The 22183-nt window shown below is 44.4% G+C and overlaps 1 protein-coding gene across 1 annotated transcript in view; it reads left to right on the top strand.

Moving 5' to 3' along the window:
• Positions 1 to 10324: 10324 nt before the first annotated feature.
• The window catches only part of SPHKAP (SPHK1 interactor, AKAP domain containing), a 411513-nt gene continuing 399654 nt past the window's right edge, over positions 10325 to 22183 (top strand). The window contains exon 1 of the mRNA XM_073581316.1: positions 10325 to 10439. Within this exon, the coding sequence (XP_073437417.1) occupies positions 10417 to 10439 (23 nt within the window). The 5' untranslated portion in view covers positions 10325 to 10416. The remainder of the gene's footprint in view (positions 10440 to 22183) is intronic.

Genomic DNA, 22183 nt, shown 5'->3' on the forward strand with positions numbered 1-22183 from the left:
AATTATGTTTTCATCTCGTGTCCCCAGACCTCTTCTAATGCGTCCCATGACCCTATTTGCTTTGGTGGCAGCTGCCTGACACTGGGCACTCCAATTTAGCTTCTTATTGACTAAGATGCCTAAGTCTTTTTCCATGTCTGATTTCCCCAGCAGTTTCCAATTTAGTAAGTAATTGTAGCATCTGTTTCTCCTTCCCATGTACATAACCTTACACTTATCTGTGTTAAACCTCATTTGCCATTTTTCAGCCCAGTTCTCCAATTTACTCAAATCTGTCTGTAGTTGCAAACTGTCCTCCTTTGTGTTAACTACCTTACATAGTTTTGTATCATCTGCAAATACTGATATTTTACTGTGTAAGCCATCCACTAGATCATTAATAAATATATTAAATAGTAGGGGGCCCAATACAGAACCCTGTGGTACCCCACTAGTAACCCTGGCCCAATCTGAGTATGTGTAGGGTCGGTGAGCCGAGCTGGGGGGTGGTCCCTGTCTTACCGCACAGAGACGAAACAGAGACAAGATGGAAGCCAATTCTGGGTGCAACAAGTCCAAGTTTATTTTCACTCGCCGTCCACCTGACGGCCTCAGCAGCACACCGCACTTCCTTCACCTCATGGCCCTCCGCTTCCAGGGCCGCCTTCCACACCGTACTTTTACACTGGGGACGTGTATGCATACACCGTCCCCTCTGCACTAGTCGACGCTCCTGACAGGTCCGTCCCTGTGGCCGTCTTAGGCCCATAAACCAACAGCACTTCCACTGATCAGTCGTCGTGTCCAACACGGTGTCCCACACCCGGTGTCTCGTCTCTTCTGCGGTTCTTCCTGTCAGGACCACCCCCCTGACGTTCTCTCTCCTCAGTCCCCCTGTTACGGTTTTCCTCACAGCGTACAGACTGTCGTAGTCCTCCTATCACCTGAGCTCCCTCTGGGGACTGGAACTTTCTGGAACCCTCCCTCAGTATTTATACCATTCCCGCTTCCCTGTAACTCCGCCCCCATGACCAATGGTTTCCTAAGCCATAAGCTGATGTCAAGTCCTTTGCTCACACTCCTCCCTGCCCTCTAATGGTCAACCCAGGTACTGCACGTCCACTACACTTTCCTAGCTGTTTCCCCCTGTAATAACTGACACCTACCTACACTGTGCAAACCTTTCCTTCACTCTGACTAGTCCGTTCGTCCATCAGGTCACCTTCCCTACATTCTCCCTTCCTTTGTCCATTGTCGTCCTCGACAATCGTCATCCCTGCCTTTGCCGTTCTGAAGCTTCACCTACACTCTGTTGTCGGACCAGCTGTTGGGCCAAACCCACTACCCGCGGGGGCCAAACCACACTGGGAGCACCATGCTCCGAGCCGCCTACTGCGACTCGCCAGCGCGCAAGCCACATGACAACATCTCTCAACTTGGGCTAGGCACACCCATATTCTTTCTATGGCGTGTACATTCCCCTACTCTCCCCTACTGTCACCTTCCACTATTCGGTACACCATGATCGAGGTCTCACACCTACCAGATCATTACCAGAGCCCGCCTTCCTCCTTCAGGGGTGTCCGTGGTGTCGGGGACCTTACCTAGGATGGCTGCCTCTCTCATGTCTTCCATCTCTTTTACCTTTCTTTCAGTTACATGTCATGGTTGGCGTCTCGGTCTCCCAGACCTCCTCAACACACAGACCCCTTCCGGATCTCACACTTTCCTTTGGTCCCACAGACCTTACCTTACCCGGACCTGTTGCATTTACTTGTGCCTATTGTATAACAAAACAACTTTACAATACCACAAGTACCCCATTTTTTATATATTTTTTTTTTCATTTTCTTATTGCTTCAAAATCAACTTACAACAGTAAAACATCACAGGTTCTCCTCCCCCTTCCTTGGACCTGGACACTCTCTCGCTTCTTCGTATCCCCACTCTGTCAGGCAAACATATTTTCGCACATTTTTTTTTTTTTTAAAGGAACACAGCGAAGAGAGAGAAAGAAAGAAAACAAAATTCTTTCTCAACGTAGCTGTCCATAGGACCTGCACAACGGTGCATCGAATTCCTGACAGTCTATCCCACTCTCAGTGGTCAGAGGTGAGGGCTCCACAGCCGTGGAACTCCTGGGGAAACCGAGAGTGTCCGTACAAGTCCTTTTCACGGGGGTTCACTTTCCTCGGGCTCCGCCAGTACTGCCACCGCATAATATCCGCGGGGGCAGTATTCTTTATAGTAGGAGACGGAGTCCCCTTCTTTCAGGGCCTGGCCGTGACGTATAGAGGCTACATTCACATATACCTTTTGACCCGTCTTGTCACGGATAAACCCGTACCCCCTGTCAACGTTGGTGTACACTAGCCGTCCCCGAGATCTCTCCACCGCCATGCCAGCCTCCCCCTTTGAGTGGAGTAGGCCCCATATCTCCTGCTCCCGGGCCTTCTTTTATCTAATCACCTCCGCGACCCAAACGGAGGGCACCGCGCCAGTCCCAGAGTCCGGTGGGTGGGACTTTGCCAAGAAAGAGCGTGGGGCAGAGGCGGTCGATGGGGTCAGCGGCCCAGCAGCCGCTGGGGCCGGGCGGCGGATGGGGCAGTCGGGTTCTCGGTGGGTGGGGGCACAGGGCCTGCCAAATAGGCCGCAGCCGGTTACAATTCGGGCATCACCGCAGCCGCAAAGTAGGCCACACTCGACACTTCAGCCGGAGCCGGAGTAGCGACCGATTTGACAAATGAGGTTGCTGGTGGCAGGGGAAGCACAACAGCGCCCTCTGGGATCAGGCTCCGCTCCGGCGACACCGGGCGGGGTGATTCAGGAGCTGGAGTGGAGGCCCGGCTTAATTCTGCGTAGATGGTTGGGCCCTCTTTAGCTGGGCCCTCAGGGACATGGGGTGCCGCACGCTGCGGCTGTATGGTGGGAGCCGCCTGCGGAGCTGTCAGCAGGGCTGAGGGAACTCTCACCTTCCCCGGCGCCGCGGCCTCCGTCACATCACCACGTGGCTCCTGCCGCAATCCAGCAGGCCTAGCCTCCAGGCTCAGAGGCTCCGTGGGGAAGATCTCCGCTGGTATCAGTGGCGGTCGCTCCTTCTGGCTCCGCACAGGTTCTGCCATCCTGCTCAGCATTGCGCTGCCTGCCCGTGGTCCTAAGAGTGGCGTCTTCTGATGTAGCTCAGTCTCCCGCCGCCATTGCCACTCCAGGAGGCCAATGCCCCGACACCCGCAGCGTCTCATACCGTCCGGTGGGCAGCACTCGAATGGCGCCATACAGCCGCAGCCAAACTTTTGCTCTGTGCCACTCCCTCTGCTGGGTGGGGCATTCGCAGGCCTTTCCACCCACTTGTCAGGGTCCAGTAGGAGGGAGCATAGACCTCAGGGGACACAGCGCTGGTCCACAGGGTACGTAGGAGGGGGCCCCAGTCCATTGGGAACAACAGCAAACACCTGGGTCTCTCCTCTGCACTGGAGCATCACCGCCATCTTGCACAAGTCCTGGTACCTCCCCGGATCTTCTGCTGGTGACGCAGATACCCCACAGCGCTCCCAAATTGTAATCCACAGGTGGGTAATTTGTAATCCACAGGTATTTGTAATCCAAGCAGCGTTGGCCAAGTCTTTCTCCATCCTTTAGGGCAGGCCTGCCGCAGAAGATGATGTATTAGCGGCGTGGATCCTGCCGACTACGCCAAATGTAGGGTCGGTGAGCCGAGCTGGGGGGTGGTCCCTCTCTTACCACGCAGAGACGAAACAGAGACAAGATGGAAGCCAATTCTGGGTGCAACAAGTCCAAGTTTATTTTCACTCGCCGTCCACCTGACGGCCTCAGCAGCACACCGCACTTCCTTCACCTCACGGCCCTCCGCTTCCAGGGCCCCCTTCTGCACCGTACTTTTACACTGGGGACGTGTATGCATAAACCGTCCCCTCTGCACTCGTCGACGCTCCTGACAGGTCCGTCACTGTGGCCTCCTTAGGCCCATAAACCAACAGCACTTCCACTGATCAGTCGTCGTGTCCAACACGGTGTCCCATACCCGGTGTCTCATCTCTTCTGCGGTTCTTCCTGTCAGGACCACCCCCCTGACGTTCTCTCTCCTCAGTCCCCCTGTTACGGTTTTCCTCACAGCGTACAGACTGTCGTAGTCCTCCTGTCACCTGAGCTCCCTCTGGGGACTGGAACTTTCTGGAACCCTCCCTCAGTATTTATACCATTCCTGGTTCCCTGTAACTCCGCCCCCCATGACCAACGGTTTCCTAAGCCCTAAGCTGATGTCAGGTCCTTTGCTCACACTCCTCCCTGCCCTCTAATAGTCAACCCAGGTACTGCACGTCCACTACACTTTCCTAGCTGTTTCCCCACTGTAATAACTGACACCTACCTACACTGTGCAAACCTTTCCTTCACTCTGACTAGTCAGTCCGTCCATCAGGTCACCTTCCCTACATATGCACCATTAATAACCACTCTTTGTTTTCTATCACTAAGCCAGCTACCTACTCATCGACACACATTTTCCGCTAGCCCAAGCTTTCTCATCTTACTTACCAATCTTTTATGTGGGACAGTGTCAAGTGCTTTAGAGAAGTCGAGATAAATGACATCCAATGATTCTCCTTAGTCCATTTGAGAGCTTACACCCTCAGAGAAGCTGATCAGGTTAGTTTGACAGGAGCGATCCTTCATAAATCCATGTTGATATGGAGTTAAACATTTATTAACATTGAGATATTCCATAATGGTATCCCTTAGAAACCCTTCAAAAATTTTACCCACAACAGATGTTAAGCTTACCGGCCTATAGTTTCCAGGTTCCCTTTTACACCCCTTTTTGAATATTGGTACCACATTTGCTTGCCGCCAATCGAAAGGAACAGACCGTTTCTATAGAGTCTTTAAATATAAGGAATAAAGGCCTTTCTATTACATTACTTAACTCCTTTAATACCCGAGGGTGAATGCCATCAGAGCCTGGTGATTTGTCAATTTTAATCTTACTAAGGCGGTTCTGCACTTCTTCCTGGGTTAGGCAGATAATACTTAATGGGGAGTTTACATTATCACTCTGCAAATCCTTTTCCTGTGTGAACACTGTTGAGAAAAAAGTATTTAAAACATTTGCTTTCCCCACATCGCTCTCTATGATTTCACCCTCATTGTTCTTTAAAGGGCCGACACCATCAATTTTAATCATTTTACTGTTTATATAATTAAAGAATAGTTTGGGGTTTGTTTTACTTGCCTTAGCAATGAGTCTCTCAGTTTCCACTTTTGCTAAATGTATTTGTTTTTTACACATTTTATTTTTTTCTCTATAACTTTTTAATGCTTCTTCATTGCCTTCTTGTTTTAGCTTCTTAAATGCTTTGTTCTTGTTATTTATTGCCCTTTTTACATCCTTATTTAGCCACATTGGTGTTCTCCTGTTCCTAGCCCTTTAATTTTTGTACGGTATGGCTAGCTCGCAGTGGGTGTGTAAAACTGATTTAAATATTTCCCATTTATTTTCTGTGCTCCTATTTTTGAAGACATTGTCCCAATCAATTCGGCGAAGGTCCTCTCTAAGCTGATCAAACTTTGCTTTCCTGAAATTCAGTGTTTTTGTAACCCCCTTCCAGGGCACCTTACTGAAGGACAAGTGGAATTGTATTATATTGTGGTCACTGTTCCCTAGGTGCCCATCGACTCGTACTTCTGTTATTCTATCTGGCCGGTTGCTTAAAATTAAGTCCAGAAGGGCTGTCCCGCTAGTTGGGCCCTGCACAAGTTGTGACAGATAATTATCCTTGGTCACTGACAGAAATTGGTTTCCTTTCTGAGTTACGCAGGTTTCAGTTTCCCAGTCTATGTCGGGGTAGTTGAAGTCCCCCATAATAATCACCTCATTGTGATTTGCTGCTTTGTCTATTTGTTTCAATAATACATTTTCAGTGGTTTCTGTTATATTTGGTGGCTTATAACAAACCCCTATGAGGATTTTATTACTTTTCCCTCCTTGTTTCTCCACCCATAGAGACTCCACCTCTTCATTTCCCTCTTGTATATCTTCTCTTAGTGTGGGCTTTAAAGTGGACTTTATATATAGACAGACTCCACCCCCTTTCCTTTTTTTATGATCCCTCCTAAACAAATCATATCCTTGCAAGTTAGCCGCCCAGTCATAGCTGTCGTCTAACCATGTCTCAGTTATTCCTACTATGTCGTATTTTTCCTCATACATTACCAAGTCCAGATCTTCAATCTTATTGGTCAGGCTTCTTGCGTTGGTCAGCATGCAGGAAAGAAGTTTTGCTTCCTTTTTCTGAGCTTCCTTCTGAGTACCCTGCCTTGGGTCCTTTTTACCACATCTAGTATCCTTGATTAGTTTGTCCTTCTGCTGCATGTTCTTGTCTGCTGTTTTTCCTCCCATCCCCTCTTCTTCTAGTTTAAAGCCCTCCTGATGAGTGTGGCAAGTCTTCTGGCAAATGTGTGTTTCCCAGGTTTTATGAGGTGTATCCCATCTCTTGCGAGAAGTCCATCGTAGAGGTAATTCACTCCATGGTCCAAAAATCCAAATCCTTGCTGCCTGCACCACCGTCGTAGCCAGTTGTTCACCTCTAGTATCCTATTCCATCTTCTGATGCCATGACCTTCAACTGGGAGGATTGATGAGAAAACAACCTGTACGTTCCGTTCCTTTATTTTCTTCCCCAGAATTTCAAAGTCTTCGCAGATAGTTGGTAGGTCATTTCTTGCCGTGTCATTTGTGCCTACATGTATCAGTAGGAAAGGGTGGTCGTCCTTGGATTTGATGATAGTTGGTATCCTGTTGGCCACATCCTTGATTTTTGCTCCTGGGAGGCAGCATACTTCTCGTGCGGTTATGTCCGGCCTGCAGATAGTTGCCTCTGTGCCTCTTAGTAGTGAGTCGCCCATAACTACCACTCTTCTTTTCTTTCCGGAAGCACTGCTTGTTGCTCCTGAGTGTTTTTGAGTGTCACAGTGGTGATTACTGTATTACCTGTACACAGACACTGCATACTAAGTACAGATCTCCTGTGTTTAATGTCACTTATGGTGATTGTATTGTGGGTTTTTTTTTTATTAATGATCAGTATTGTAGTATTCAGTCACCATGTGGTGGTAATATGTGGTCTGGTCACAGTGTGGTGGTAATTGTTCCTTGTATGTGGTATTATAGGTCTCTATGAGGTGGTAATATTTTGTCTGGTCATGGTGCGGTGGTATTTGTTCCTTTGGATGTGATATTATTGGTTATTTTAAAAATTGAAAAATAAATTAAAATATACCAAAATTGTATTGGAAATTTTAACAAATTTTAATAGGTTAGAGTGGAGTAGAGCTCAGCCAGAGGGGTCTACCTTGTCATGGTAGCAGATTAAAAAAAATATTTTAGCCAAAACAAAAACTGCTGGCTATATGTGTGATCTGGTGATGGGAACTATTAATGTGTGATTGGTGAGAAGTGGAGTTTTTCCAAGAGAGAGCGGTGGGACTATGGATAGTTCGAGGGGTGGAGGCGGGGCTGGGGTGGAGCCTAGGCACAATCTCCAGGGGGCCCAGAAAAATTTTGCCAGTATGGGGCCCCAAAATTCCTAGTGGCAGCCCTGCTTCTCTGTCACCATAACAGTTAAAGTTGTACATAGCGCAATTTCTAATCTATCAATTATACCTGTTTCCATTGTGTCCCAAAGTCCTCTAACCAATAACACCATGAAAAACATTCTCCAGTTGGAATTTTGAAAGATATGAACAGTCAGACTTTTTTTCTTGGAAGACATGGTGCTCGAGGAGATGAACGATATCATTCTAAGGCCTCTTTCACACATTCTGATATTACCGGTTCTGGAAAACCAGGACCGGTGCTATCCACCTACGATCAACAAGACCAGGCGACGCAGATGAGATCTAGTCAGCACCCGCCATTTGTGTATCATGTGTATTAAATAAATAATTTTTAAAAAATGGTGTGGGGTTCCTCTTAATTTCCCTAACCAGCTGAGGGAAAGAAGATAGCTGGGGACTGTTGTTAGTATTCTGGGAAGAGGCCAATAGCCATAAAGGTTTTCAGTCTATTAATAACAGCTCACAGCTGTATACATAGACATAGACTTTACTGACAATTAAAAGGGGGCACCCAAAAAAATGCCCTCATCCACCGCAGAAATTGTGCAGTTAGCCTCGGCACTTCCCACTTGCCCTGGTGCGTTGGCAAGTGGGGTAATAGTTTTGGGATTGATGTCAGCTGTTTTATGTCCGCTGACATTAGGCCCAGGGGTTAGTAATGGAGATGTGTCTATCAGACACCCTCTATTACTAACCCCCATAGTCAAAATTAATAAAGACACACAGAGAAAAGTCCTTTAATTGTACAAATCACTCCCCGACAATTATCTTCTTTTGCCAAGTTATTTACCAAAAAATGAATATAAAAAAAATCAAAGTAATCCTCACCTGTCCATCATTAATCCATAATGGTGAGGTTCCATAATGATCTCCAACTCTGCTACATGGTGTGCCAGATGGTGTGGTGAGTGGTGACATCAGTAACCAGACCACTCACCACGCCAGCCAGAACACACTGATCTTAGAGTGAAAATGCAGCTTCGTTGATGTGTTGTGGCATAATTACCACAGGTCACAGGCAGCGGTTCTCATGGAAAGCTCTGTGTGAGCAGGCCTGTGAACTACTTTAATCTTACTGAAGTCACCAGGATCAGTACCAACTATCATTCATCTTTTAATATCAGCCAGCAGCTGGGGGACTCCACGTCATTTTTTTGGGTCCCTATTTTTAATGAACCAGTAAAGGCTACACAGACAACTGTGAGCTGTTATTTATAGGCTGGAAACCTTTATGGCTATTAGCCCCTTCCCCGAATAATAACAACAGACCCCAGCTGTTGGCTTTCCCTCAGCTGGTTAGGAAAAGTAAGGGGACCCCACTGCGTTTTTTCTTATTTATTTGTTTAATACATGAGATACACACGGGTGCTGACTACAAGTGTCAGCAAAGTTGCCTGGTCTCCCTGATCGCTGGGAGACCAGGTGACAATGATGTTTTTACCCAGATGCCGGTACGTCATACGTGTGTCATCAGTGTGCATGTGTGCGGGATATATTACAGACCATGCTGACGGCAAAAATCGGACATGTCTACATATTTTGCACACTGACACACTGCGTCCTGTGATGTTTCACAGAAATGCATATTTTTAATACTGACGCTGCCAGGGACTGAGCCTCGCTGGTGACTAGTAGTACAGGCGGTTCACACATCGGCACTATCTTGCCATTCACTGTCAGTGGGTGGTGAGAAGCTGCCAGGTGCCCGCCCATATGACTGGTCATCCAGACGGCTTGGTCCCCAGAAACTATGAAAATTATGCTTTACTATGAAATGCTGCCGCATTTGAGAGCCAAACATACATGGCTGAGATCAGACAGCCATGTATGTTTGTCTTACAAATATTACTGTTAAAAACTCACTAAATACTTATGATCGGTTCTGAACATATTCGGAAATTTCTACTCCCATTGACTCTAATGACGTTTGGCTGTGTTCAACGAATATTGCAAAAACAAAATTCGATTCCGATCGTATTCGGAACCGAATCCGAACAAATTCGCTCATCTCTACTCCCTATGACCTTTTTCCCTATGACTGTTGTCGGAAGCTTTTGCCTTGTGTTCGTGGGGGTCCAAACCATTGACATTTTAAATGACAAGATAAAAAAAACCTAACATTTAATAGGAATCTCCAGTTCTTTGGACTTCTGTTGTAGTGTTTCTGCCAAGAATGTGAACTGTCGCACCAAGTGTTGTACTCATGATCGTGGTGTGTGGCACTCGTGTATATAGAAGATAAGTAAAGCATTTACACTGTCTCCCAATATATCAATATCAATATATCAGTATCTGATCAGTAATCGAAGGACCGAAGGTTAAGCTATACTTCACAGAAATGAAAAGTGAATGGATTTATTGCAATTCTGAGCAGTTTATCAGTTAATCGAACCCATTTTCAGTGTGGGATCATCAGCGGGTTTGACTATGATGAATTTGCCATCAGATAAAATTTTTCTTAAAATCCATTTAGATTTATAAGAATTAGTGCCAGTGATCACAGGGTCACCTTGTAACTCTTCCCGTCAAATTGCTCCTACTTCATCCCCCATGATTCTTTACATTGTGGTGACATTGAACATTCCAGCTACATTCCTATATATCCAACTGCGGAGGGGTTAAAGAAAACTGCCTTGCTCACATCTTCTCCTGTGACTCATCTGTGTGTAGATAGAAGGAGTGGCTTTGCTCTTGTATCTGAGGATTTAGTAAAGCTTCACTACCAGCAGAGAGAGTTGCTTGAAGTGTTTCTGTACCCTGTGCTGTAACACCGTACAGTCATCCCCGGATGCTGCGCTCCTAAAGATGTGCTCCTGTGCATCCCACAGGTAAGACTGGTCCTTAACCTCTTCTACCATTTTCTTATAAGCTGGGTATTAACTTGGCAAACTTCATTCTTTTAACCGTACCGGCTATCTTCCTTCTAGATCACAAACGTGCATCTTTTTAGATATCCTATAGTCCATACATAATCATTTGTGCAAATGTATTTTTTTGTCTTTATCATTTTATCTCGGCTGTTAAATGAATTTGCTATTTTATTATTTTTTCAATTGCAAATCAATTTTGTAAAATTTGGGACTTATAACGATAAGAAATACCATGTAAAATGAAGCCGTAATGTGTCCGAATGTTGCCTTTATTTCCGAAGCAATTGCAAGTGCATCCCTATTGTGTCAAAACCTGTATGTGGTCGTGTACAACCCTGTGCAATAGCAGTCAAAGCCAGAGGAATTGTGTTACGTCTAATAGCGAAGTAAAGAAAAAGAATTCCTCTAATCTCCCGTTTAGTTTGCCATGCGGGGCTTATAATTTAATCTATTTATTTAGGAAATACTTTTGTCTTCCCGATGGTGACAGCCTAATGAGGATTAATCATGTCTGAGGTTTCTTGAAAATCTGAGTTGCGTTTTAAAGGAATGCTTTCTTGGATTTTATATATTTCCGAAGTAATCCCAAGTGCACGGACATATTGTAGGTACCAGCTAATAAGTGTGGTAGGAAAGACTGCATATCACATATGTTCCTCGTTTATTGAAATAAGCTAATGTGGAATGTGCTGTCACAGTGCTGCTTTTCTCTGCAAGTTTACTCCACCTGTCAATATCTCTTGTGCCAAGTAATTGCAAAGTCATTTATCAAGCTGTGCTATCCACGGAGAATTACAGCATTAGCTCCGATTTGCAGGAGGTTCTTGCGGAGTCAGATGATCGGTGCCAAACGTTCTACCTAAGTATTCCATATACATTTTTACAAAAAAAGCAAATTGATTATAATCTCATTATATATACCCATCATTCTAGACAAGCAATCTGTAATCTGTTGTGTGAGGCTTAGGCTAAAATTTGGAAAGGTTTTTAATCCCAGGCAAGTAATTTCTAAACCACAGCTCCAGATATTTAGTGCATGTACATCTGTCTCTTGAGCTTTACGTTGCGTTTGCATGGTGTGAAATGTGATTATATACCCAAAGGTAGCACCGTCTGAAGGACGGATGAAAGAAATAGATGAATGTTCCATGAACTATTTATCCCAGGAGCTGAGAACAGTTCTCGGCAAAATATAGATAACTCTTTTTCATCTCAATTCTTTGCTTTGAAAACAGTTTCCTTTGTGTTGCAGTAAAATCACTACTTTCCACCTGTCTCCTTCTCCCTAATTAATTTCTCCCTCTCCTCCTACTGTCCCAGATAAGCTTTATTAATTTGTTTTGGAATGCAGAATTGTACAAACCAATGAAGTTTTTAGACTCCTCTTCCACTAAATTACATAGTCCCACTATTAACCATCTCAGAATGAAATGATCGAATGGCTACCCATAGACCCTTCAATCCCATTATACCTTAAAATATAAAAAAAATCCATATGGATATGGACCAACTTACACTTTCTACATAACAGTGTAAAAATCAAGGTAGTTACATTTTTGTTGCTATGCAACCATCTAACGTATAGGGAGGTCTAAAAATTATCCAATGAATGGTTGATATTGAGACACAGATGGATCGGCGAAGTTCAATTTTAATGTCCAATCATTTTGTTCTCCAGGAATTAAGACCCTGACAGAGCTGTCTGGCAGCAGCTTTCTCCTATCTTCCCACTGAAAGCCTATGAACAATTGGGAAGTCTAATGTTCATAGGTATAAAGGAGCCAAAAAAGATGTCCATCAGTCGAACAAGCATTGGTCAACAGCTATCTATGGCGTATGGGTATATTAAGACAAACAACTTACTGGCCTAATGGTGGTCAAATCGACCTGTACTGCCAAGGCTAATATTGTAAAAGCCACTAACAGAGAGAGCAATGTGACTCAGAGACTCTGAAGAGAGGTGATGTCACGGAGAAGAAGAGCAGAACGGTACTAGATCCCGAGAAAGGCGGTAATAGGTGAATATATTAAAGGGGTTGTCTGATCAAAACCAATAAGTCTGCAGTCACTCTTGTGTGACTGCAAACTTATCAATCCCCTAGCGCACATACTGTGCGCTGCAGGGATTCGCCGGTTTCAGACCCAGGAATGGAGGGTATGTTGACTTATATGCATCCCAGGCCTCGGCCTCGCTCCATACATTTGTATCGAGCCGAGACCGCGCCCGGACCAGTGACACGGTCGGGCATAGGGCGCGTCCAAAAGATCATTTTAGCCCCAAAAGTCAATTCACACATTGGAATAAACTTCAATAAAAATTACTGTATTTTATGGTTATTAGCACCTCCATACTATGGTACATAGAGCAGAAAAAAGTGAAGACATTTTGGTGAAGTACAATGTAAGGCAATAATAGTATAGAATGAAACCCAAAGCACTCAGTTGCATTTACTAAACTTTCAGTTTTGGAATCAATGGGGCATCATATACCTTCTCCAATCACATCAGGAATCTTTAGGATATCGATAAACCTTTAAAGATCCTAGATGGGAATTCAATCTTCCACAAATGTATTTGTTCCATTACCCCCAACTATGTTACGCATACATTTAGTAAAAATACTATCATGTTATTCTGTGGTCGTCTGGTCCATTTATACATCTATTTTAGCAAAACAGGAGTAACCTCCAGAGAAGTCATATGACCAATGGAGAAGAGACATTTCAGGCCTTGAGGATTATTATATGCAGGAATTGTTTAGCAATGCTTGTCTAGATCTAAGAGGGAATAGAGAGCTTTGTTGCACATGATCTGGGAATGCCAGTTATTTTATTCCTACTGATCGGATATCCCTGGAGTCTACTCCACAGCGTTAAGCCTCTTGGATTGTATCTCTTCCAGCAAAATGTGGCAAAATTCTATGTAGACTTTTTATGTCAGACAAGCCATATTTTAATTGGAAATTCCCTAAAATATCAATTAGCCACTGTATTCAATTAGTTTATAATGCTTTGCCCTTATATAAGTTAAAATATTCTGCCTGAGGGACCCTGGACCATGACAAATCAGGGACCCATGACGAAATACCCAAACATCCATACTGAAGCGTTACTGGCCTATTAATGGTGTAAACTATATACGGTAATTGAGCTGTTAACACCAGTATGAAGTTAGCAGTGGGCACTTTGTGACTTCAGAGAGTCCCACTATAATTGCTCTGCTACGTCTTCATTTGGTGTGTTACTTGTTCATTACTTTATTGATGGCTTTGGAAATGTAGATTTGCTTTGGTTTCTGGAAAAGATGGCTGTATGATAACTTTCTCTTGTTACTTGAAAATATGAAGGTGAATGCTATTAATGTAATATAGCATAGAACAGTATTGATCATTCCCGCAAACAAAACTGCTCCATGAAGCGTGTTATGGAATGACTCTCGCCGGTTTGTGTATGTCCAGTCATGTATGTTTCGATTCCATTGCATTAGGTTTTAGCTATCATCCTTTTAGAATCAAGGTTGTAAGGGCCCTGGGGAAAACTCTATGACGGCCTCCTTTTCCTTATCATTTGAATGGGAGAGAGAAAGTCAGACTGCGATCAATGCGCTGTCCATGACAAAGTAGCACTGGTTCCTAATAGGAATCTGCCGCACCGAGCCTGGAATCTGATGGCACGTTATGGAGCAGAAGGAGCTAAACAGATTGATATATGGTTTTGTTGAAAATGAATTAGTGTAGTGTATTCCTGCTCAGCGTTTAAGAGTCCAGTGGGCAGTTCCAACATAGGACCGCCCACTTGACTCCTAAGAATAGAAAAAGCAGGAATGTACTAATCAGACCAATTCTTTTTTTCTGTCCACAGAAATTACTTCTTGGATATAAGATATATACAATGTGACTGATTCCAGTTAGAGAGTCTGTCTCACCCGAAATGCAAATTAAACTATACAGTTATATAGGAGCCTCTTATTTGCAAATAAGGGGGCTTTGGTGTACTATTATCATTGCCAAGAGCTTGGTGCAGTGCTATGCCCTCCTTAAAGCGAATACGCCACCAGGTTTTTGCTGTGTAATCTGAAAGTAGGATAATGTAGAGACAGAGACACTGATCCCAGCGACATGTATCCTAATGGCCTGCATGCTGTCATTTTGATAATATCACTGACTGCTGAGCTTCGTATAACCCCGCCAACACTACTGATTGGCAGCTTTCTGTGTTCACTGTGCATAGGCAGAATCTGTTAATCAGTAGTGGGGGCGGGGTTACACAGAGCAGGGGGGCTTCATGGCATGAGACAACTAGACTTCTGTTCTAGTGATATTCTCCTGCTGATAAAACACTGATTTTACTGAAACTGCAATAAGCTACATTATACTGCTCTCAGGTCACATAGCAAAAACCTACTGACAGATTCCTTTTAATCTACATACTGAGCAGTTTACTGACTCTTATTGACAGTGCTCACTTGGCCAAAGCAAGTAGTGCCTGATCCCTAACTGCGGCACTGTGAAAATATACTGACTATACAGGAGTCAGCAGCACGCACACAGTGCGAGGGTGGCCCACTCCCCTCACTATTGTCTCCCTGACAGCGGCTGTAGATCCCTATTCCCAGGAGTGTGTAATAAGACCTACTCTGTAATACACTGAAGACAGGAGGAGCGTGAACTTCCTACGTGAAGTTGCTTGCTACACTTTTAGGTGTAGGCAGCAGTAGTCGCTGTCAGGAGGCAATGCTGAAAGGGAGACCCATCCCTACACTGTGTGCGTGCTGTTCACTCCTGCATAGTCTCAATGTATACACAGTGCTGCAGTTAGTGTTTAGGCAGTGCTTGTTTTGGCCAAGTGAGTACTATCAATCAGAGTCAGGTATTGGTTATCCAGATATTTTAGCCTAATTCATCATTTGCGATTTTTCAATATTTCATAAAAGGTTAACGTCAAGGAAATCCAGTATCACAATGGACTATAAAATTTGTCTTTTTTTAGCTTTTTTGTTTTTACATAGTCAAAAACTGTTAGGCTGAGCTCACACGTGGCATTTTTTTCGCGTTTCCGCGGCGGTTTTAACCGCGCGATTTTGCAGCGAAAACGCGAAAAATAAGCATCCCATGCATTCCTATGGGATTCCGCAATGCTGTACTAATGCTGCGGTTTTTACCGCGGCGGAATCGCTTCGCTGTAAAAACCGCAGCATGCTCATTAATTTGCGGAATCGTGGCAATCCCGCACCCATAGGAATGCATTGTTCCGCTTACTTCCCGCATGTGGCTGTGCACACCATGCGGAAAGTAAGCAGAACATTTGCGGATGGTACCCACGGTCTGGAGGAGAGGAGACTGTCCTCCGGGCTTTGGGTACCATATCCCTGTAAAAAAAAAGAATTTAAAAATAAAAAATATTGTTATTCTCACCCTCCGACGTCCCGCGCAGTCTTCCTGCTTCTCTTCACGCTCTCGTTCCCAGTAGTCCTTTGCGAAAATGCCCGCGATGGCGCCCGTTCTCGCGGGATCGCGAAGTCTCGCGGTCATTCGCGCGACATCATCGCGAATGACCGCGAGACGTCGCGATCCCGCGAGAACTGACGTCATCGCGGGCATTTTCGCAAAGGATTACTGGGAACGGATGCGCGGGACGTCGGAGGGTAAGAATAACACCATTTTTTATTTTTTTTTTACATTCTATCTTTTACTATTGATGCCGCATAGGCGGCCTCAGTAGTAAAAAGTTGGTCACACTTGTCAAACACTATGTTTGACGAGTGTGACCAACCTGTCAATCAGTTCTCCAAGCGATGCTACAGATCGCTTGGAGAACGCTAGCATTTTGCAAGCTAAATACGCTTGCAAAATGCTAGTTTTTCCGCGGGAAAATCGCGGGAATTTAAAATGCGATTTTCCCGCGGACTGGAATTCCGGAATTCTCGCGGTAATTTCCGCGAGAGTTCCGGTACGTGTGCACTTAGCCTTAAAAGATTGTAACTTTTTAACCTAAAAAGCCACAGAAGATGACAAAAAAGGTGAACAATTCATCAACCCCCATTTCGAACAAACGCAGCAAAACAGAAAAAAAAAATCACTTGATAAAACAGCAAATGATGAATCGTAATCTGCTCTTTGGTTTATTTTTTTATGCATGTCCTTGAAAATTCCAGGATTTGACTTCTCCCAATTCTAGAGTGTTACAGTTCTTTCTATTCATTGTAATAAACTTGAAACATTGCTTTTGCGACACATATAAGCTTTTCAGAACTTAATCTATTCCATATCACATAATGGTGCCGCTCTCTGTTGGGGGATTAGGAGCTGCATCTTCCTCTATGATGATATTGTGGGGGAGGACACGCCTGGCTGTACTGAAGAGATATCCATGCAAATATGAATATACAGCATTTCGTAAATGTGTCCCCCTGATATAATGAACTGTCAGTGAAGAACGAAACACCATGCGGCTTTCAGAAAAGCAGCTGGAAGGACAGCTATAGAGCATCTCTCAATATAAATTGGACGTGATCGTCCAAAGAATCTCTGAATGGCGGACACATGGCAAGGTGCTGGCATGACTGCTTGCTGGGCAGTAATCTCTGTTATAAGCAGTTACCTTCACTTAGGTGTTCTCCAGGGTTATGTTAATGTAGAACATTCAGTATATTCTAGGTTAATAAATCGGTTCTTAAGCAGGGTGGGATGAGGTGGTGCCCAATGTCCCATAGACAGAGGCTGCCCACTAGTGATGACCGAGTATACTCATTGCTCGGGTCTCCCTGTGCATGCTCGGGTGTCCTCCGAGTATTTTGGCGTGCTCGGAGATTTAGTTTTCGTCACCTCAGCTGCATGATTTGCAACTGCTAGACAGCTTGAATACATGTGTGGAATGCCCGTTTGTTAGGGAATTCCCACATGTATTCAGCCTGTCTACAAGTCGCAAATCATGCAGCTGAGACGACGAAAACTAAATCTCCGAGCACGCCCAAATACTCGGAGAACACCCGAGCATGCTCGGGGAGACCCGAGCAACGATGCTACTCGCCCATCACTACTGCCCAGTGCCCACTGATCTTTCATCTGTTAGATCCCTCCTTTAATATTAAATTTATGGCCTACAAAAACAGTGATCAATTCTTCTCAAATTCATTTAAAGGGAACCTTACAAACAGGAGATTCATACTGCCTGTACCATGGTTTGCATGAATCAGACACTGGTTGCATTATTGCAGCTCTGTATTTTTTTTTAACTCTGAAAGACAAGGTCGGGACTATGTATTTAGCATGACTGGCAGGGTTGGAAACTTGGCTTTTTCTTTTTCTGGACAGCTTATCAAAAACTTACAGACAGACAATATTTTTTTACTGGCACTTTGGAAAACCAAAATAAATCAATATGATTATAAGTGTGAACAGAAGGGGTGACCCCCATTGCATAACCCTCTCTAACAGGTCATAAAACTTAACTTTTATTTAATATAACAAATAAATGAGGGTATTGCAGGTGAAGGTTTGAAAAGATTTGCCCCTAGTCAGCTAGCATTGCATACAGTTGTGTGAAAAAATGTTTGCCCCCTTCCGGATTTCCTATTCTTTTGCATTTTTGTCGCACTTGAACGTCTTAGGTCACCAAAGAAATTTAAATATTAGACAAAGATAACACAAGAAAACACAAAATGCAGTTTTTAAATGAAAGTTTTTATTATTACGGGATAAACAAATCCAAACCTACAGGGCCCTGTGTGAAAAAATGATTGCCCCTAAATCTAATAACTGGTTGGGCCACCCTTAACAACAACAACTGCAATCAAGTATTTGCCATAGCTGTCAATGAGTCTTTTACAACGCTCTGGAGGAATTTTGTTTTTCTTAAGGCATTCAGACGTGCACTTGCTGGTGTGATTTGAATCATTATCCTTCTGCATAAGTGCGTATGCTTCAGCTTGAGGTCACAAGCAGATGGCCAGAAATCCTTGAGGATTTTTTGGTAGAAAGCAGGATTCATGGTTCTATTTACCACAGCAAGTCTTCCAGGTCCCTAAGCAGCAAAACAGCCCCAGACCATCACACTACCACCACCATATTTTACTGTTGGCATGATGTTCTGGTTCTGGAATGCTGTGTTACTTCTATGCCAGCTGTAATAAGACACATTTTCCAAAAAGTTCAGCTTTTGTCTTGTCAGTCCACAGAGTATTCGTAACAAAGTCTTGGGGATCATCAAGATGTTTTTGGCAAAACTGACACTAGCCTTTATGTTCTTTTTGCTCAGCAGTGGATCTCATCTTGAAAATCTGCCATGCAGGCCATTGCTGCCCAGTCTCTATCTTATGGTGGAGTCATGAATACTAACATTAACAAAGGCAATTTAGATCTGCAGGTCTTTGGATGTTGTTGTGGTGTCTTTTGTGACCTTTAGGATGAGTTGTCGCTGTACTCTTGGGGTAATTTTGGTCGGCCTGGGAAGGTTGACCACTGTTCCATGTTTTCGCCATTTGTCGATAATGGCTATCACTGTGGTTTGCCGGAGTCCCAAAGAGAAATGAGAAATGGCTTTATAACCTTTTCCAGACTGATAGATCTCAATTACTTTGTTTCTCAATTATTCCAGAATTTCTTTGGATCATGGTATAATGTCTAGCTTTTCAGGATCTTTTGGTCTACATCACTTTGTCAGGCAGGTCCCATTTAAGGGATTTCTTGATTGAGAATAAGTGTGGCAGTAATCTGGCCTGGCTGTTGTTAGTGAATTTGATCTCAGATTCCCAATGCAGAGCCAGTGCCAGTGAGAATACAGAGCCGGCGCCGCCCCTGTGGCTGTTTCTCCCCACAGTGTTCGGCTATGTCCAGGTGCCAGGGAGATTAATAACGCTATTAACTTGCATATTATCCTCATATCTGCAGGTTAATAGCATTTGTCAGGTGACAAGTTCCCTTTAATGTCTGTAAGGCAACATGAAATGCATAACATACAATTTTGTGTGGTGTTTTTAGGGTTCAATTGTGTCCTTTCAAAATTTACCATTTTCTGGATATGGCATTTTGCTGTTTTTCTGCCTCACAATGCAATGATCTTTAGTGAAACTAGAATTCTGGATCTAGCTTTATACATAATTATGGAACAAAACATCTTGTTTCACAAGATAAAGAATAAGAAGCTGTAATCCTGAAAATGCTGTAGAATATGACACATACTGTATACCATAAAATTAAGGTTATCAGAAGGCAAGACCTTTACAGTAGCTGAGACATTAGTAGAACGAGGTCAATATAAATATACTGTACATTATATTGACTCTGGGACACAGGGGTTTTGCTAAAAGTCTGCAGTTAATCTATATGACTGCAGACTTCTGAATCCTAACATTGTGTGTGTAAGGAGGAAGATCGGGCTGCGGGCACCTGTACTGCACCGGGTCCGGAACTGTCAAGGCTGTGTCCCAAGTTTTCCGGTGGAAAGAATAGGGAACAGGACAGACCACTTCACCAGGAAGCAGGGGGCGTGGCAAAGAGAAAAGCGCGCAAGACGACGAGTAGTTTTCCACCGGCAGAGACAGGGTGGGTGTGTGTGCAGCGTGCTCCGCTTGGTGTGCAGCGGCACCGCAACATACCACAGTCGGCTACACACGAGTACACCACTGAGCCCAACGGCAGAAGAAGATCCATGGGCTCCGTTAAGCTCAGTGTCACGTGCAGGCTTAGGAACTGGGGCTGTGTTCAGGACTGTACATTGTGGCCCTCTTTGCCAGACAGCACACCGCAGATCCCCCTCAACAATAGACTGTATGCAGCTCCCCTGACTTTGGCTGCACAAGTGTATGGACTAATTATCTCAGCGGGTAAAACCGGAGACTGCCCTTTGCCACCAGAAGATATATCATGAGCTGTGGAATCTCCTCTGAGGACTTTGCACCAGCCGTTACTGGGACTACAACCCTCAGCGGATCATCTACGGCTGAGGAAGCCACGAACATGATAAGTTTATTGAGTGGACTGCTATCACATTGTTGTTGTTTATTGCCCTATCATTTGAAAATGAACTATTCATCTCCCTGCGAGGAGTATCTTTACTGTTCAATTAAATTGTTAACCCTTGCTTTAACATTCTTGCGTCACTGCATCCCGCAACCTGCTTACATGTGCACTGCATGCTGTCATGGTTCTCCAGTGTCGGAGAATGGGTGGGTGATGTGACTGCAAGCATGTAGTTTACAGACTTCTGGCCACAGTCCGACTGTTGTGTAATCGCAGAGAGATCCAGCAAGACTGGTACCAAACAGGCAATGGCGAGCCTTAAAAGGCTGTGATACTCTTCACCCAGCTCCCAGCAATTGGGATGGAGACTCTAGCAGAGCCCTTCCCAGGTCCACTGTTGTCAAGCAGTGTGGTAACATGGTCGGAGCCTAGCCGAGAATAGGTAGATTCCTCTGCGAGAACCCCTGGGAGTGTAGCATGAAGAGAAATGGAAACTAACAATAAAACTAACCCTGAAAGAGAGCAACCAATACTGCAAGCACTGCTCACCACCACACACATAGGAACTGCAATAAACCGCAAAGACCTGAGCTGGGAATAGGGTTAAATACCCCGGCTGATGCTGAAGGAAATGATCAGGTGTTGACTACCTCCCAATCACCCCCAGACAACCACTCCCTGTTAACATGGACAGCAGAATGAACACAATTCCACCACTGCCTAGTACCAGACACAAAAGCGTCCTGCGTTGCCTGGCAAATAGGGAACTCAGCATCCCATACTCCCTTGGCAGTGAAATTTGTGGGAGATATGGCGTCCCACATCCAACTACTCCAGAACACAATTCTCCATTAGATTGGGACATTTTTCCTGTGCCTCCAACGTCAGGACAATGGCGGCGCTTGCGACCGGAGTAGCGTAGCACCGGATCTGATCCATTACAGGTTTGGAGTACAGAACCACAATTCCTAACACCGACCAGACGTACATGGCCTAGACAAATACAAATGAATTAAGTGATGACAAGCAATCTAGTCAGAATGTGGTCAGAAGTATGCAAACTGTATGTACGCGGTCACGTGACAGCCCAGTCTCGGAACCGGCGCTGGAGAATCCCGACAGCGTGAAGATTCAGAAGTTTGCAGTCACATAAAGTAACTGCAGACGTTTAGAAAAAGACCAGAGAACCCATTTAAACATATTTTTTAAGAATTCGTTTTTTTAATTTCTATATTACTATATATCAGGAAAAATCCTGAAATCCTGCAGGTTTCCCTATAACTATTGGACCTCATTGTATGCTAACACTTTTAGTTGTATAGATGTCACTTTTAAGTGGTCATCTCATTATCATCAGATTGAGGGCTTGTGCACACAATCGATTATATTGGATGAGTGCTATGTTATTCTATGGGGATGTGCACATATCCGATTTTTTTCTCGGACTGAGTGGTTGAAAGAAAAAATCAGAGACGTCCAATTTTGAGCTGAATCTTGAATCAAAGTGTGAAACGCAAGTCTATGGGTCCATGAAAAACATCAGACTTCACTCGGATGACATCTGAGTGTGGCACAATTTTCATGGCCTGACAGAAATCAGAGGATGAAGAAACTTTTTTTTTCCACCACTGAGAAAAGCGGATGTCACTCTGATCAAACGCTGCATAATCAGATGGTTTTTCTGTATTTTGCTAACACAGAATCCATCATTTATAATAGGTAATGGGGACAGCTTAATTTTTCA

Source organism: Dendrobates tinctorius, unplaced genomic scaffold (genome assembly GCF_039654945.1).
Source record: "Dendrobates tinctorius isolate UK_male_01 unplaced genomic scaffold, ASM3965494v1 ptg000069l, whole genome shotgun sequence".
Lineage (NCBI taxonomy): Eukaryota > Metazoa > Chordata > Amphibia > Anura > Dendrobatidae > Dendrobates > Dendrobates tinctorius.